Source organism: Setaria viridis, chromosome 7, assembly GCF_005286985.2.
Source record: "Setaria viridis chromosome 7, Setaria_viridis_v4.0, whole genome shotgun sequence".
Lineage (NCBI taxonomy): Eukaryota > Viridiplantae > Streptophyta > Magnoliopsida > Poales > Poaceae > Setaria > Setaria viridis.
The window spans coordinates 13,306,339-13,324,982 of record NC_048269.2 but is presented as its reverse complement, the minus strand read 5'-3'; the positions used below and the strand labels follow the sequence as shown (position 1 = coordinate 13,324,982).

The 18,644-nt window shown below is 43.7% G+C and overlaps 1 protein-coding gene across 1 annotated transcript; it reads left to right on the top strand.

Annotated features, from left to right (window-relative positions):
- Window positions 1-15,115: 15,115 nt before the first annotated feature.
- LOC117865333 (hydroxycinnamoyltransferase 4) lies at window positions 15,116-16,705 on the top strand. Its single transcript, XM_034749500.2, has one exon. The coding sequence runs from the start codon at window positions 15,194-15,196 to the stop codon at window positions 16,481-16,483; it is 1,290 nt and encodes a 429-aa protein (XP_034605391.1). The 5' UTR covers window positions 15,116-15,193; the 3' UTR covers window positions 16,484-16,705.
- The last annotated feature ends 1,939 nt before the right edge of the window (window positions 16,706-18,644 follow it).

Here is an 18,644-nt window from a genome sequence, read left to right as displayed (position 1 = left end):
AACTAAGAAACACTAAAACATGTTTTGACTAAACTAATGTTAAAATTGTTCAACTAAACGGTTGAACTGCGTCTCAGCTAGGTGGCAAGAGCACAGTGGTGGTACGAGCACAAGCACGGACAGTAAGAGTAAAGGAGAAAACGACGAGCACCGTGCAGTCCATTTTCCGCTAGCACATGAACCTCATGGTGTCACCCTCGCCATATCATGCTGCTTCATCTCCTCTTCTTGTTGCATTCTTCACCACTCCCTATCTACCCAAACCATAGATCGCCTATATATGACAGTAACAGATGATAGTACACAAGTTTCTTGCACTGGTCTGCGAGATAATATTAGCAATGATCATGCGTGTGGTACATAAAACACATTAAAGATGGCATGTGAAAAGTGACGGGCAAAAGAAGCACGTCACCTCTAAGGTCTCTAGGTCATGGTAATAAAGACTTGGGGCCGACCAAGGCCAACCACCTCTGAAATGATAAACGTGACGGACGTTGTTAGAACATCCACTCTCTCAGCCCAGCGCTAGCCTCCCTCCCTTGACCAGAAGTGAGTATGTAATCTACTTTAAAGGATGAAGTTGAATATGCTATAGATGAAGTTGAATATGCTAGTATAGAAAGAATGGTTAAATTCATGGATAGATATGTAATACCCCTGGCGATTCTACAGGAGCATAGGCTGCCTTTAAAATATCTAGAATATTACTTCAAAAGTTTCTTTTGTAGTGTGGATGGATGCTATGAATGAAAACATGGTAAATTTTTTTATTCTTTTACTTCAATTTGATATATTACTATATTTGTGACATGGTACATAACTTGCTACTCAAAGTCACTTAGACTATTCTTAGTGGGAGTTTCATTATCACGATTACCTAGAGTGACACATCATCTAAAACTGTTTGAAATTGGGATGAAACACCTCCCCTCAGTGCATAGTTTCATCTCTTGTTGTTTACTAGGTTACATGCAAGACACAAGCTGTCTAGGAAACAGTGTACACAGGGTTTCATCCCAATGAAACTCATTTCACCTCCCTCTTCATTAATACACTACCACATCATAAAAAATGCTGACATTTAATGCCCATGAAACCCCATTAAGAATGGCATTAAAAAAATCATACTAGCCTTAAGCGTGCTACTTGTGCCAATCCCAAGAATTTCTAGCCTTATGTGGGCAGATGTGCCGCTAGCTGGTAGTTGTACATTTAATTTGTTCCATCTAGCTAACAACCTTCAAACCTGACGACGTGTATATGCCTATTGATCAATAATTCTCCCATACTGTTTCTCCCTCACCGAGCCTTCCCACTAAACTTTGAATACCTGAAGGCTTTCCAACACGATGTTCCCAATTTGCATCACAAGGGTCGATACGTTTGTGATATGTTTGGGTGAACTTGCTAGCTTGTTACTAATTGTTATGTTCGACCTGGCTCTAAAGGTCTTTTGGTCCCGCCCCACCACTGTCTTGAGTCCTGATCACTACCTATGCCTCACATTCTAGGCCGTTACTAGATTAACCTCTGGGTTTCACTTTCTAGCACTCGCCAAAAGCCAGTCATCTCATAACACCGACGGCTATCGTGTGAAAGGTGTGCGAATGAATCTTTAAGCAGACAGCTATATGGGTAAAACGTCTACAATCTTTCTCAGCCAATGCAGACGATTCAGCTTCTTTATTTGTTCTTTCTTGGAGAAAATTTCTTTGTTAATTTTTTCTCCACCTACCTCCCAAGCTTATTAACGATGCGCCTTGTGTATGCACTATCGAAAGAGATGCTGCTGCAAAAACATATGTCGGCCTAGGTGTCTGGCTCTGGTGAATTTGCTAGCCAGAAAAAAAAAAGAAACTGCGTGTACTGCTGCTGCAGGCTTGCTTGCTAGCTCGATGGCCAGCATCTATGTATCTATACCTAGACTCTCTAGAAATTTCCACGTTAATCGGAGAAAAAAAAATTCTAGTCACCTATCTATTGTTGAGAAAAACTTCAACAGCTGAAATTAACAAAAAAAGTTTGCTCCATCTATCTATCTATCTATACTTATCATAGACTCCCTAGAAATTCCCATGTTAATTGGAGAAAAAGAAAAATTTCTAGCCACCTATCTATTGTTGAGAAAAACTTCAACGGCTGAGATTAGCAAAAAAGTTTGCTTGAAATTACCCACCATGCCATTGGTTAGTACTTGCCAAAATATATATATACCTAATATAAAAAAGCGGTTCTTTCTTCCAACCGTCGTGGTTATTTTGCAAAAAAGTCCCCCTCAACTTTTGTGGAGTCAACCCGCAGTCCAAATTCTGAATAGAGGGGAGCTCAGGTGGAAAAAGGAGGGAAGGGAGGAGGTTAAATGGGAAAAAGCTTCTCCTTTCTTCAAAAACAGAAAGCGCTACCCTTGCGCGTGGCCTCGGCAACGAGGTCGACCAGGCGCTTGGCGGTGTGGGCCGGCGGGAAGAGAAGGAGGGGGTGGACAACGAATACGAGGCTTGCGGGCGGCAACGCTGGGGCACAGGGCGACGGTGTGCGCTGAGGAACAGACTCGAGGGGACCAGCGGTGTGGACGAGGCCAGCCGGCCTGGGGCGTATGGTGATGACGGCGCGGGATGGAGGTGCGGGCTGCCGCGCAGAGCAGAGGAGTGGGAAGCGGCTAGCGGGGGGCCAGCGGGCTGGCGGCGCTGGGGCGCAAGGCGGAGGGAGGGGATGTTGGGGCCGTGGGACGTGAAGTGGAGAGAGGTGGTGGTGGGGCCGGCGGACTGCAGCGCCGGGAGCGGAAGCAATGGGGGCTGGTGGAGGGAGGAAGCTCTGGTGGTGGCGATGGAGCAGAGACGCTAGCGGTGGACTGCCGCTTCTCCCGTCGCAGTGCCGCTCTACCGTCTCTCTCTCGCGTGCGTCCTCTACAATGCTCTTCTCAGTGCTCCCAGTGAGGGAGATGGCAGCACAAGGGCGAGGTGCGGCGCGATTGTAGCATCTCCTCACATCCATGGGCTGCACCTTCCGGCATCCTCACCTCCCAGAGCCCTCCCTTCCAGGTTATCGCAGCCCAGTCAATTTGATGCATCCATAGATTGATTTGGTTGATCTGCAGTTCGATTTTGTGAATATGTATTCCGTTTTGGTTTGTTTTGTTTCGATTTGGTCATTGTAGGTGCTTGATTTGGTGATGAGAAAGCTGATTCGTCAAGTTTATCCTGGGACAACGAGATTTATCGGGTGAGCTAAGGGTATCAGGATGAGCCTACCATGGAGAAAGCTCACAGGTCCATGCCCTTTCTTCTACTTCAGCTCTGATGCACACCAGTTCCTGGTTGTATTGCCTGAAGAAAAGATTGACTATCTATTTCTTGTTTTAATTGCTTTTTTTGTGTTAAGCAAATTCCGGAGGTGCGAGATGCTCACCATGTTCGTGAGTGAGGAGCCCCGATAAGCTGAAGCATGCAGATATCTTTATAACAAATGGATCTTGAGGATTTTTGAGATAGATTTAGCGTTCTCCTACTCCTGCTGCACTTGCAGGGAAGAAAGCTTGCTGGGTGCCTGATCTGCTCCTGGTGCTTGCTGGCTGGAAGAAGGAAGAGCTACTGGTAGGTGGTTGCTGCTGTTGTCTTGGTGGACAGAAGAACAGAGCAGAAGGTGTGCTGGTGATTCGAGCCATTGCTTGCTCATTTATGGAGGAAGAAAAATAAAGAAGCTAGCTATTGTGGATTGCTTGCTCGGTGGAGAAAAGAAGACAGGAATGATGGTTGAACGGGGGGCACTTCTTGCTAGATTGGGTTTGGTGAGGCCGCGTCAGCACCCTGAGATTTGTCATTTTGTTTCTTGAAATTGTTGATGAATCCAAGGTGAACTCTCGGGATTAGTTGCCAATAACAAATGATCAGATATAAGGTAACCAAGAGATTTCATCAGCACGTCTCTACTTACCTGTTCCTCAGATTTAGAGTAAGCTACCTGCAGCTTCTGCTCAAGGTCATGCACCTTCTTCTCAAGTTCAACGCTCTTGTTTACTTTTTGTGTCAACTTATTGAACTCTGTGGTAATCTCAGCAAGTTTATCCCTCTCTTCTGTGACCTGGAAAGCTCGGACGATTCAATGAAAGAGAAAAATGTTGCAAGCTAGCAAATGCACCATGCTATTTCAGCAAGTCGGTAAGTTTCAATAGTAAAAGGATGTACTGTATTAGCCAAAACCTATAAGTATGGGTACTGCAAAATTGCAAAGCTTCATCATGGTATTATAATATTTGTTGACCTCATGTAAGATGATGGTCTCTTTACAATGGGATAATGCTGCAAGGACAATGTTTACCTTCTGCTTGTAGCGCGCATCGGCTGATTGTAACTTCTGTGCAAGAGCTTTGATTTGTTTCTCCATGTCATTGGCATACTCACGTTGAGCTTCCAGCTCATCCAGTGAATGAGTTTTATCCGCTTCCCATTGAACCACCCTTAAAGAAACTTGTTCCTTCTGTCGAAAGGAAAATTATCCACTTATAAAGAGTCCACTGGTATAGAAAATACTAAATTATGCAGCATTCTGTTCGTGGGTGCTCCCTGCACTCATCAGACTTTCCAGCTGGCGGTCGTTGTCGTGTGTGCTGCCAGCTGCCTTCCCTGTTCATGCACTCCTTTGCGGCCGGCGGCCTTCTACTATACCGCCGTCACCTTCAGTGGCAGCGTGGAGCAATCCGGTTGACTGGATCACTGGAGGTCTGGGATTGTGCTTCTTGTCCTGCTTGCTATTGCTACGGATAAGTTCGCGCGTTAATCTGCTGGGCTTGGCATTTGGCAAATTTTGAGCTTGGATTCACAAGACCGTGCCTTGCGTGCGCATGAGATGTTCGTGAAAATATCAAGCATGGCTACCTTGGTTGCGTTGCACAACAGGTGCTTCTAAAATTACCATACTGATATAGTAGGCCATGAATCAATGCATGTAAAAAGTTCATGCATTGAGAGAGAGTCTGGATATTATTTATAGATAATACATGTAATATTTAAGATCTTCACCTTAGACCTGTAGTAACGCACGGACATGTTTGCTAGTTATTTAAAATGCTAAACGTGCCACGTACATTATGTATCAAAGAGAGTCCAGCACCTTTACGTTGGTTTTGGTATGTCGTCTCAGAAATTTCTACATCAGTCAGAGTCAGAGGGACAAAATCCGGCCATGTATCTACCGTGACTCCAAATTTTACTGGTTGGTTCAGATAAAAAGAAAAAAAATCCATGTATGACATATAGAGTTATGCATGCATGGAAAAGCCCAAGCGATAGGCAAAGAAGTTTGAAAGTTGGACTACTTTGATTCTTGCATGCATGCACATTCTTGATGTCTTTGATGGATTCCATGGAGTGAAGGCATGCAAGCTGCGAGGCACACAACGTATGAACAAATCAATTGGAACATGTGCTTTACTTTCTGTTTAGATAAAACGGAGGTGTCATTAACAAAGAAAGCTTACAATCTTGAGCAATAAGATGCACAACATTGGACGGCGAGCGTTCATGCCAAACAACATTTAGTTATTGTTAGACATGCACGCTTAGCTTACTGTGCAAGCTCATAATTAAGCTATAATACTATTATATAAGTTTGGATAACTTATATATATGCAATGACAAAACTTTCATGATTTCTTCGGTGACATTTGCTTCCTATTATATAATTGCCCATTACATGATAGAATATATATGTTTGTCTAACAATAACTAAATTAAAGTTTAAATATCAGGTGATCAATGAAGTTCAAAATATTTGTTTGTATCCATCACTAAAATAAGGTTATCCCACGCATAAAAGTCGACATGTTCTAACAATAAAATACTGGAGAATTTTTAATTCAATTATGCTTACATGAACCTAATGTGAATAATTTTTGTTCCAAAGAAAAAAGGTGGTGTTCTTACTAATTTGATATTATTGCTTAACTATATAGCTAGCCCCTGCGAATGCACGGGTTTACGGCTAGTTAAGTTAATTACGCAGCTTGCGGATACGTCACATAAAGATTTAAACACCAGACCCACTGTATCGTGTAGAAAAGCATCGATATATCCGGAGTACAACAACTCTCTGAGCTAAAGATAATTAATACTCCCTCCGTTCCAAATTGTAAGTCATTCCAAGAATCTTGGAGAGTCAAAGTATCCCAAGTTTGACCAAAATTATAGAGAAAAATATAAAGATTTATGACATCAAATAGATATACTATGAAAATATAATTGATAAAGAATCTAATGATACTTAGTTGACATCATAAATATTATTATATTATCATATAAATTTGGTCAAAGTTGAGATACTTCGACTCTCCAAGATTCTTGGAATGACTTATAATTTGGAACGGAGGGAGTATTCTTTAACATAGACGATGAACTAATATACATATATAGATCTCAATGATGTTTACTCCATAATATAAGTATAATATACATAGAAGATAAACTAATAGGACAAAAGATGCATTTATGCGTTCCAAATCTTCCGAGGGAGGTTTGGACATAGTACTGTTCCCTACATGCATCACGGATCAATGCAGGGGTTGGTCCAGTCGGCCGGCTTGTCCCTAGTTACACATATGCAGGGCAATTTATTCTTAACCATAAGTTAGTGGCGTTATAGGTGCTATGAGATGAAAACCATAGGTTAGCACTATGTATAGGTCCAAAAAAAATTAAAGTACAGTTTCGTAAAGAGAAAAAGAGAATCTCGTGGAGAAAATTTTCACCACAAGCATACAGTTTTCCATGAGAAAAATCAGAAGTGCATATAACCAAAACAATATGTGCAAACCTTATCAGAGACACAGGTTGTGATGTAGGTTGCTTGGTCCCTTTGTTGTTCAAAGCTTTTATATTGTGCTTGGTAGAAATTACATATATAGGGGTCTTTTGTTCTGCACCAAGGGTAAATGCCCAAGCGCTATATATCCTCTTTTGCGAGGAAAGGCAGCTGGGCGCCTATATGGCCTACACGTTTTTATTTTTGCGAGTAACTATATGGCCTACACATGTTTGAAGCTAGACTTATTTAGTAAAGTAGATGAACACGAAAGATGCAACTGGGGCTTTGACTATGGTGGCTCCTCCTTTGACTCTAACCTCTGCCTCTCCAGTCGCTTCTTCCTTTTTACTTATTTGAAAGTGGGCGTCGAAGTGGGAAGTTTTATATCTTCCATATTTCTACATTCGTTGAACCTCGGTTGCCCGCCGGACCCACTATCAATAAGTGTACCCATGACTTCTTGTAAATAGCGGGCAGTGGGATAAGTCGAAGCATGCCAGAAGCTTCTATAGTAGTGAGCTAATAAACCGCACCTCACTAAAATTTCTCTTTTGTTAAAGAGAAAAAAGAATTCTATAAATTTCAGATGAAGTCAAATTATAAATTGCTTCTGTTGGTTGAAAGAAGATTATGATGGCGATAAGATGATAATGATGAAGAAATACCAGCAAATATTACAGGAATCTCTACCTCTTAGCGAACATGGAATAATTTGCAAGCAGATCCTCCGAATCACTAAATCAGTTTTCTGATATTGACTACACTTTAAAATCTAAGCAAATTTGACTCCATGAATAACTGAATCAAATGACACTAAAAGAGGTCTCAGCTAAACCCGTTTGGTAGTCACTCCACTCGACCCAACATCATCTATCTAAACCAATCATTGCAAATGCAGCTTGTACTATCTAGCTAGCCTTGTTAGGTGGATCCGTTGGTGAGAATGTACAAAAGAATAATACATTTAATCACATAAAAAATCATGGACGACTGGTACAGAAGCACAAGGAGAGTTGGTAATAATGGTAGTTAGGGATGTATTCCTTTTTTTTCTGGACTAAAAGTTAATTAGAGAAAGGTGATATTAAAGTCAAAATAACAACAATGAAGATGAGGTGATCCTACTAAATAAGGCTGTGTGTGGCTAAGGAGTCTGCAGCTCTCTTTTCATCTTTTGCTACTTTTGTGTTTTCCATTTTTGCACCATTGCCATGAAGTTTGGTACAACTACTGTACAGTACCAAATGTACTTGTGAAAACTGCATTGTAGTCTCTTAGAAGTAATACTTGGGTGATACCGTACCTATCCATTAGCAATATTAATGGATGTATGTCAATATGTGGGATCATACCGCGTTGAAATAGATGGTGTTGCTTTTTAAGAGCTGTTATACAGAAGAGCCGATGGAGGGGACATATTGAAGAAAAAAAAATGGAGTAGATTATTGAGGATCGTCGTTAAGTAAACTTCATATTGAGAAGTGAAGGGATATAAATTAGAGCCTGGTGCACAGAGTGGAGCCTGAGTGACGCTGCTACAGGGGATCCGTCCTGCCTCGCGGAGGTAGCAGGAAGGATAATGCCATGCTGTTTACTTGGGTGCAGAACAGGCCGTACCACACCAGCACTAGCACGTTAAAGACTGTCCAACGTTAGGGAAACAAGAAATGGCGAAACTGATCTTACGGCAAAACATCTCCAAGATCATTGGTTATTGTTTACTCCTTTCCTTTTCACCGGCAAGATTAAAAGTCATGGGAACAACACGCAGAGTGATCATAGTTGCGATTGATGCATTTGATCGGACAAGAATAGTTTTCCAAATTTTTTTGTGATTATCTTTTTTAACATGGTTTTTCTGTATTGGTTAACACTTTTCTTAATATGAATAAGATATATAAGTCCGTTCGTAAAAAAAAGCTAGAACTAATCCTGTGCAAATTTCAACCTTGATAATTGAGGCAACCAAGTCCTACTGTAAATCATTATTCTAGCTAGGCAATTGAACTCTAGAGATCGTGGAAAACGTCCCACAAGAAGCCATTTGCCGCCTGTACGTAGTTGGTAATTGAGCTCCAAGCGAGTAGTTGCCTATGACGTCAAATTTGTGTTTACAAATAGGAGATACTTCTACATATCTCTGCAGAACCTGCGGCAGTCAACAGGCCCACGCATTTCACCCAAGCTGCCCACAAGAAATCATTTGCTGCCTGCAGGACCAAGCGAGTAGTTTCCCATGACGCCATGTTCGTGTGTGTTGCACTTAACAGTATATACGAAACACCCAATTGCAGCAGTAGTAATGTTTACAAGTAGGATATAATGCTACTCCGATACTACGTAGCATCATAAGCAGGAGACGTGCTTTTCTCTATCATTTGGAATATCTCGTTAGCACCGACCCTTTTTGGCTTACACTATATACAAACAAGTGACTAATGTTTTTTACCATCCGAGTGCATGTACAAGGCACACCATATATCGGCCTAGCCGTGTGGCGACCATCAAAATGCTGGCCGGACAAAAAAAAATTGCGTGTAGTGCTGCTGGCTCTTGCCATTACTAAAAAACAAGTTGTAGGGACGGGTGAAATTGCCACCCGCACCTACAAAAGGAGTGGATCCTTGGAAAAACATTTGCAGGTCCTGAAAATAGCCCCTATTTTCAGAGGCGGGCGATGGGATGACCCACCCCTAGAAATGGTTCCTATTTTTAGGGGCAAGTGATGGCATCACCCGCTCCTGAAAATGATTTCCAGGGGCAGGTGATGACATACCCGCCCCTAGAAATGGTCCCGTGGAAATAAATCCATAACTTTTTTATATGATCTCAGATGAAGACAAACTTCATATAAAAATTATATAACTCGACGAGACCTAAAACTTTATAGTTGAAAAGTTTTTCATTTGAGATTGTTAGTACTTGAAAATATCATTATAAATTTTCTAGTTTTGAAATCTAAAACTTTTGAAGTTTCAAATGACTTCGGCTATATATAAGCTCTACATCAAACTTGTGGAGCTCGAGGAGGCCTAAAATTTTGAAGTTGACAAGTTTTCAATTTGAGATTGTTTAATACTTCAAAATATCATTATAAGTTCTTTAATTTTGAAATCTAAAACTTTTGAATTTTCAAATGACCTCGGCTATATAGAAGCTCTATATCAAACTTGTAGAGCTCGACAAGACCAAACACTTTGAAGTTGACAAGTTTTCAATTTGGGATTGTATAATACTTCAAAATATTATTATAAGTTCTCTAATTTTGAAAAATAATATTTTTTAACTTTCAAATGACTTCGACTATGAGAAGCTCTGTATCGAACTTGTAGAGCTCTATATGAAAGTTGTAACGCTCAACGAGGTCTAAATGGACACGAGTATATATAATAAATAAGATATATATAATAAATAAGATATGTGTGAGTATATGTTAATGTATAAGTATATGTGAATGTATGAGTATATATGTGAGTAAATATAAATGAGTTTAATGGATGTATTTTTTGAATACAAACTTTTTCATATCATCTCGAATCAATACAAACTTTATATCAAAATTGTAGAGCTCAATGAAACATAAAACATTGTAGTTGATAACTTTTGCATTTGGGATCATTTAATAGCTCTAAAATATATTATAAAAGAAAAACAAAAATGGAGAAACAATTGTAGGGGCGGGTGATGGCGCCACCCGTACCTGAAAATAATTTCTAGGGCCAAGTAAGGGCATCAACTGCCCCTAAAAATCATTTCTAGGTGCAGGTGATGGCATGAACCGCACCTAGAAATTATTTCGTGCAAAAAAATTCATAACTTTTTCATACAATTTTGGATGAAGATAAACTTTATATTAAAAGGGTAGAAAACTTTGTAGTTGATAACCTCAAAAAATCATCCTGGACCTCCTCCACCACACGCACCTCCTCTCCCGCCATGCCTCCTCCTCCTCGTCCCTAACCGCCGGTTAGCTCGGCTCCATCCAGCTGTTGTGCCAGCGCCCGACAGTGAGGCTACGCCGGCATGGGGGGCCACCTCCCCGGCCAGTGGCGGCGCACGGGGGCTTCCCCAACCTCACCGGCTGCACGGGCTCGGCCTACGGCGAAGCGGCCAGCGGCGGTAGCAGGACGACCTCCAGCGGTGGTGGCAGCCTCCCCAGCCTCTGGCGGCTTGTGGGGGCCCGTCCTCCTATGCCAAAGGCAGCACGCAGGGCCCACCTCCCTAGTGGTGATGCGTGGGGGCCTCCCCGACCTCCCCAGCCATGAGGACTCGATCTCTGGCGGAGCGGGCAACAGGGCTAGCGGCGCGGCCTCTAGTGCCGTGCGGGCTCCCCGGCAGCATGCGGCTCTCTAGCAGGGCCCAGCGACGAGGCTCCACGTGGGGCTAGCGGTTCATTTTTTTATTTTTTAATCGATTACTAGGGGTGGGTGAATGGGGTGACCCGCCCCTGCAAATGGCACCTGCCTTCGGAAATGGTTTGCAGGGGCGAACACCTTACCCGCTCCTGCAAACAGCTATTTATAGCTGCGAAAGCTAGGAGCGGGTGACCTATCCGCACCTGAAACCGTTTTTGTAGTAGTGTGCAAGGTAAATGGCCGGAATTAGGTTATTCCTCATCAGCTTGCTGATGGGTCACGTGACGAGGATTTTAATACCAGATCCACAATATCATGCAGACACATCCTATCTGGAGTAGTACAACAACTCTCCGAGCTAAATATATACGATTAAGATTCTTTCACATAGATGATGAGGGGGTCTCAATGATGTCTACATAAGTCTTGTATACATAGAATATAAGATCAATTAAGACAAAAGTTGCATTTGCGCGTTCCAAATTTTCTAAGAGGTTTGAACTTACATGCATCACGGATCAGTGCAGGGGTTGGTCCTGGAGGCCGGCTTGTACCGAGCTACACGGATCAGTGCAGGGGTTGGTCGTGGAGGCCGGCTTGAACGTAGCTACATGATGTGGTCCACATGTAGGTAATTTATTGTTAACCTAGGTTAGTGGGTTAGGCAGATATATTAGATAATATATGGTGTGTACATATATATACTTCCATATAAAAGTAGAGCTTTCAGCGAGGGAGAGAGTTTCGTGGGTATGATTCTTCTAAAAAATGTTTCGCGCGGAAACTTTTCGCCATAAATATACAAGATTTTGTTTCAAAAATAAGAAGTGCACCTAGCTAGCCAAAACAATAATGCAGAACCCGAATCTGAATCCCGTGGTATTGAACGTTGGTCCGTATGTAGTGTATGCAATGTTTTTATTGTGCTTTGTAGAAACTACAGTATATACATTGTGCTTGCAAGTGGACAAGTTTCACCCACGGAAACTAATTTACTGTTTTCCCCTCAGAAAGTATTTCTCTAAGCGTGCACAGCTCAACTCTCTTAACTCTCTTATAAATGGTCACTAACAATCCCAAACATCACCAAACCAAGAATTGAATACTCTCTCCCTGTGGTCACACGATGTGAAAGAAGATTACTCAGCACTTCAACATTCCTGTCCCAAGCGGGTAGACTCCAGCTAACAAACTCAGTATTCACCTCCTTGCCATCTTCTACATGTGCACTTTTCTCACGCATGAAACTGTCATCAAACATGTTAAGTACCGAAACCATTGCCTCTGTGGAGAGGAGCTGATGTCAATGCCAAAAACCCTCCAAAGACAGCACGCATGGGAAATGGTCTGTCTACCCAAATCGGAGGGAGGTCTAGGGGTTATTAAGCTATAAACCCAAAATGAGGCCCTGCTTATAAACATCTCCATAAATTCTTCATCAATAAAGTTGATACTCCTTGGGTGCACCTGGTTTGGAAAAAACATTACAGTAATGGAAGGCTACCAAATCATACAAAGAAGGGTTCCTTTTGGTGACAAGATATACTCAAGTTGCTGAATTCTTTCAAAGGGTTAGCATGTGTGGTACTGTAGGATGGGCATTCTTGTCTGCTCCGGAAAGATCTCTGGAATGGTAGAGTGCCATGTCAATCTTTCCCAGAATTGTTCCCATTTGCCAAGAACAAGAATATTACTATTCATGCAACCCTGCAATGTACCATAAGGGCCTAGACTTAATAAGGAACTGCAGCTGCCAATTATTAGCACTAGAATATTTCTATGGCCTCGCAAGGCATTAGATTGAATAATTTAAAAATGCTCCTCGGAAGAATTAGATTCGTACTCTGCCCCTGAGAAGAATATAAATTCAAAAATTAGTTTCGATGATTGAAGAAGAAAAAGTTGACGACGACTATGATGGGAAAAAAATGCCAAACTAATATTACAAGAATCTCTACGGTTTTAGCTACCATGGAAGCTGAATCTGCAAGAAGATCCCGTTCCATAAAAGTCCGTTCTCTGATAGTGACTATGCTTTAAACTATCCAAGCAAATTTGACTCCATTGATAATCAAATCAAATGACACAAAAAGGGCGCTCAGCTACACCCAGTTTTGTAGCCACTCTATTCCACCAAAAGCATTCTTCTGAACCTATATTGCAGATGTAGGTTATACATACTGTCTAACCTTTGTTAGGTGGATGCTAAAACTTGATGAGATGACTACAAAAGCATAGCACATGCAATGTCATGGACCGGAAGGACAATACACGGAGAGTTGGTAATAGTAGTTAGGAAGTATTGACACGAAGTATTCTTTTTTGTTTTTTTGGACTCATAAGTTAATTATAGAGGTGACTAGTATTGACAATGAAGAAGACGAGTCATTAAGAATAAACCTTATTCCCGTACCTTGCTTCTGTACAGATAACGTGATCAAATCATCGAGGCTGTGCACGGCTAAGGAATCTACACATCTCTTGTTATTTTTATGTTTTCTACTTTTACGCCGTTGCCATGAAGTTTGGTACAACCACTGTATCCTACCAAATATCCTTGATGAAACCTGGAACTCTGAGCAGGACCTCTTAAGCTTATTTTATCTGAACTTAAAAGTCGAATAGGAATGACAATTGTATTATTATAGTCTCTTAGGAGGGATGCTTGGGTGATATTGACGTCACATTTCCTAAACATTAGAGGCCTGAGATTTTGCGAAATTTCAGCTCGGCAATGGCTAAGTAGCCGAAAGGGGTGTTAGGGTTTCAGGTTTTTTTGGTTGTTGGGTGCTCTGAGCTTAGAATGAAGTTTGTGGAAGGCCCGCAGACTTTCAGAGGAGACGGGTTGTGGGCGAAGTTGCGAGGTGGGGCACTGTCAGCACGCCGTGGGCGGTGGAGAATGTCCAGTGGCTGCCATTTTTTTGGGTTGGGGAGGTGGGGTTGAGGTGGTTAAAAACAAGTTGTTAGAGTGGCGGGTGCAGCTCTGGCAGCTCCGGCAGGCGAGGATGCCACTTAGGATGGCCGAATGAGTGTGGGAGGCAGGGGTGCGGTGTGGTACTGTTGCAACTCAAGAAGTGCTTGAACTGATGAAGAAGATGACACGAGCAACGTCAGATTCAAATCGAACAGTTCACAAGGATTGCCTGATCTGAGAAGATGTTAAATTTTAGGTGTCAGTGTTATAGCATGATATTATTGATGTTGTATGTATACAATTAGGTAGCCGTTACCCGTTAGAAGTGAAGAAAGATACGACAAGCCACCGCCGGCCTAGGCACACTCCAACAACTGAGCTACATCGAACTCTATCTTGCTATTGGGCTCCTTTCTCCATCTGTATGTCTGTCGAGACCCATGGATCCACACGTAGACAATTGCTGCCATTAGATACGCCAGTACCCTCTGAATTGTGTAAAATACGTGTGTTCGCACGTAATAATAAGAAATATCCAATTGTAGCAGTAATAATTAGGGATAAAAATGGATTGGATAGAATGGATATATATAGATATGAATATAGATAGTTATGTTTCTCGAATCGAATTTGGATACGAATAGTGCTAAGATGTGTCGAATATTGATATTCGTTCTATTCACATCTTAGATATCTAACTTTGAGTATACGATACGACACGAATATATATTAAATGTGGGGATTCGAATACAAACTATCCATCTGAATGTCTAAATTCCTTCGGCGAACAACGGACGGATAATACCGATACCAATTTCATTCCTTTTAATAATGTTTACAAGTAGGAGATGCTGATACCGCATCACCTCGTGGATGACTTGTGTCTCTACAGAACCTGCGACAGTCAACAACAGGGCGTGCCACGCATGAATTTCTCGAGCTCAAATTTTAAGAGTTTCCGCAAGGTGCCAAGCGCCACCAACCGCCCGGCGCGCAATGTGCCTCGCTCACCCATGCTTCCATTCACATTTTCTATATATTAAGGACGTCCGAAAAGCTCAGAGAGACCACAGCACACACCGCAACACAGCTGAAGACGAAGCACACAGCACTTCCACGACCTTCCATGGCCGCAGTGGAGGTGTTGACGTCGGAGCTTGTTGCTCCGGCTGACGAGACGCCGGCCGGAGCCGTCTGGCTGTCCAACCTCGACCTGGCGGCGCGCCGCGGTTACACGCCCACGGTCTACTTCTACCGGCCGGACGGCGAGCCTGGCGTGTTCGCGGTCGACATCATCAAGGACAGCCTCGCCAAAGCGCTCGTGCCGTTCTACCCGCTTGCAGGACGCCTTGGGCTGGACGCCACCGGCCGCCTCCAGGTCGACTGCACCGGTGAGGGCGTCGTCTTCGTGACCGCACGCTCCGACTACGTTCTCAACGACCTGATCAACGACTTCGTACCGTGCACCGAGATGCGCGACCTGTTCGTGCCCCGGGAGCTGTCGCCGACCCCGCCATGCGTGCTCCTGCTAGTTCAGGTCACGTCCCTGCGCTGCGGCGGCATGGTTCTCGGGTTGGCGGTGCACCACTCACTCGTCGACGCCAGGAGCGCGGCGCACTTCGTCGAGACGTGGGCGAGCATCGCGCGCGGCTCCACCGGCGATGCGCCTGCGCCGCCGTGCTTCGATCACAAACTTCTCAGCGCGCGGCCGGTGCCCACGGTGCTCTACGACCACCCGGAGTACAAGCCGGAGCCAACGCCGCCGCCTCACGCCGTCACCACCGCGTCCACCTACGCGAGCACGCTGATCACGGTGACAAAAGCACAGGTGAGCGCGCTCAAGGCGCGGTGCGAGGCCGCGTCGACGTTCCGCGCAGTGGTCGCGCTCGTGTGGCAGTGCGCGTGCCGGGCACGGTCGCTGCCGCCAGACGCGGAGACGAGGCTCTACTCCATGGTCGACATGCGCCCGCGCCTATCTCCACCCCTCCCTCCAGGATACTTCGGCAACGCCGTGATCCGCACGTCGGCGGCGGCCACCGTGGAGGAGGTGGTGTGCAACCCCGTCGGCCACGCCGCACGCCGCCTGCGCGCGGCGACCAGCCAAGGTGACGAGTACGCGCGGTCACTGGTAGACTACCTGGAGGGCGTGGACACGATGAACCTGCCGAGGAGCGGCATCTCGCGGGCGCATCTCCGTGCCATCAGCTGGATGGGCATGTCGCTGCATGACGCCGACTTCGGTTTCGGCGCTCCGGCGTTCATGGGGCCGGCGCTCATGTATTACAGTGGATTCCTGCATGTGCTCAACGCGGCAGGGAAGGACAACGCCGTCACGCTCGCCCTGTCGCTGGAGCCTGAGTCCATGCCGGAGTTCAGGAAGGTGTTCGCTGAGGAGCTGGCACGTCTCCAGCCGTAGTAACCGCAGTGCGGAGATGTGGTCAAGGTTAGGAGGAAACACAAGGTACCACATGTAGCACGCCAGCTTAAACATGGACCCTTTTATGTACTTAATTATTTTGTGTAACATTGTGGAAAGTGTATGTTGCATGTATATTTTCCATGCACAAAAATGATGTCCCAATGATGTCTACCCATGTCTTGTATGTATAGAAGATCAACTAAGATAAAAGTTGCATCATGCTACCAGGGATCAACTATAAGATCAACTAATGATGAAATACACCAAATCGTCACTATGCAACAGCTATGACGCTACATAGGTAACGAACAGAATTTCGTCATAGCTTCGTCACAGATATGTTTCCATGACGTTATTGGCCTTTACTATGACAAAAATGAATCGTCTTATAAGTTGACTTTTTTAGTAGTGACCCTAACGCGTGGGAATTTCCTTAACATCCCTGTAATCCACAGGGTGCTGCCAGTTTTGTATTTTAATCTTGGCTTTAATCTTTTAAAGATTCTAAACGAAGACATTTTAATTTTCCAGTCATTAAGTTACGAATATGCTTGAAAAAAACAATCAGGACTAAAGTATATTAGTGAAAATAAGGACACTCAATTGTAAATTTTAAGTTGTACATATATATATAGTTCGAACTGCATCGTTCCGCCACTGATTTGAGCGTTCCAAATTTTCCAAGGCGTTAGTAGGATTTGGCTGTCTGCAAGTAGGGGTTGATGCAGGCGGCCTGCAGGCTGCCGCAACCGCCGCATGCACAAGCGGCTCGCTCTGCAGGACCCCGCATGCACCTACTCCCCTTCCTGCATTGACCCGCTAGGCTTTCCGGGAGCACGCAAGCACGTCTGCAGGCACCGGCCGGCAGGAGTCCGCATGATGAAATTAGGCACAGCCACCGCATGGAAGCAGGCAGCCAGGCACAAAATTATTTTTAACGTAGGCTAGTGGGTGTTAGGCGGGTTCAAAATAGACTCGACATAATATATGGTGTGATATGGTGTGTATAGGTGCATAGAAAAGTTTAGTGTCCGTAAGGGGAAGAAGAGTTTCGTGGGGAAATTTTGCACCACAAATTACATCATGTGTTTGTTGCAAAAATCAGAAGTGCAACTATCTAACCAAAAAACATATGCACTTTAGCTAATCCGAACCTAATTACTCCCTCCATTTTAAATTATACATCGTTTTCGCTTTTTTGATAGTGTATATCTAAATTCATAGAAAATACTACAAACATACAAATGCCAAAACTACCTATACAATTTGGGCGGAGCGAGTATATTGTAGCTACGTTGGTCTATATCAAAGTTTTTCTTTTACAAGCACGTGGCCTATTTTCTACAAGTGAATAGGTACCTAACATGTGGCCTATTTTCTACAAGTGAAAAATTTATTAATTGTAAATACAGGCACCACACTAAAACAGACATGATGTCTAAGGACAAGTTCCACCACAAAGAAATTAATGATACTCTACTCCTGTCTCTATAATCTTTTTCTTCTCATGATGTCAAGCACACGCAAAGCATGCGCATGTGTAGCCCCAAGTCTACGTGAGCAGGAGTCATTTCTAACTCTCTTATGAATATATGAATACAATGGTCCTAGCTAATTTAACCAATCTGCCAGACTTCCGGGTGCATGTTGACTGCATAACCTTGTTTGGTGTACATACCATCGTTGGCCGACATTAGCATTGAAACAATCCTTTTGTTCTGGCGGAAGACATTGAAACAATCTATGCCATTGTCCATCGTTGGCCAACATTAGCATTGAAACAATCCTTTTGTTCTGGCGGAAGATATTGAAACAATCTATGCCAAACATACGCACATTAATCTCATGTACCAAAATATATTAAACAGAAGAACTACCTAGTGTGTATTAGGGCTGTAGCTGCCAATCATTGGCTCTAAATTATTTTGATGGCCTTGGAAGGCATCTTTAAAACCTAAATCAGCCTCCAAGATCGAGCACGGGATTGGACCACGTCAAGCTTAATTCTCGGCCGTCCAATCTTCGGCGTCGTTTTCATCCGGCCATCAGTGCAGGCCTACGGCGCTAGCAATTAGGCCTGCTAATGGGGCCGGGGTAAATGGGGATTTCGGGTCGGACTCTCCAGTTGGGGTTTGTTTGCATGGGTAGTAATGGGTTG

Excerpts from the sequence above, each read along its gene's own strand:
- LOC117865333 (XM_034749500.2), top strand. The coding sequence starts at position 15,194 with ATGGCCGCAGTGGAGGTGTTGACGTCGGAGCTTGTTGCTCCGGCTGAC.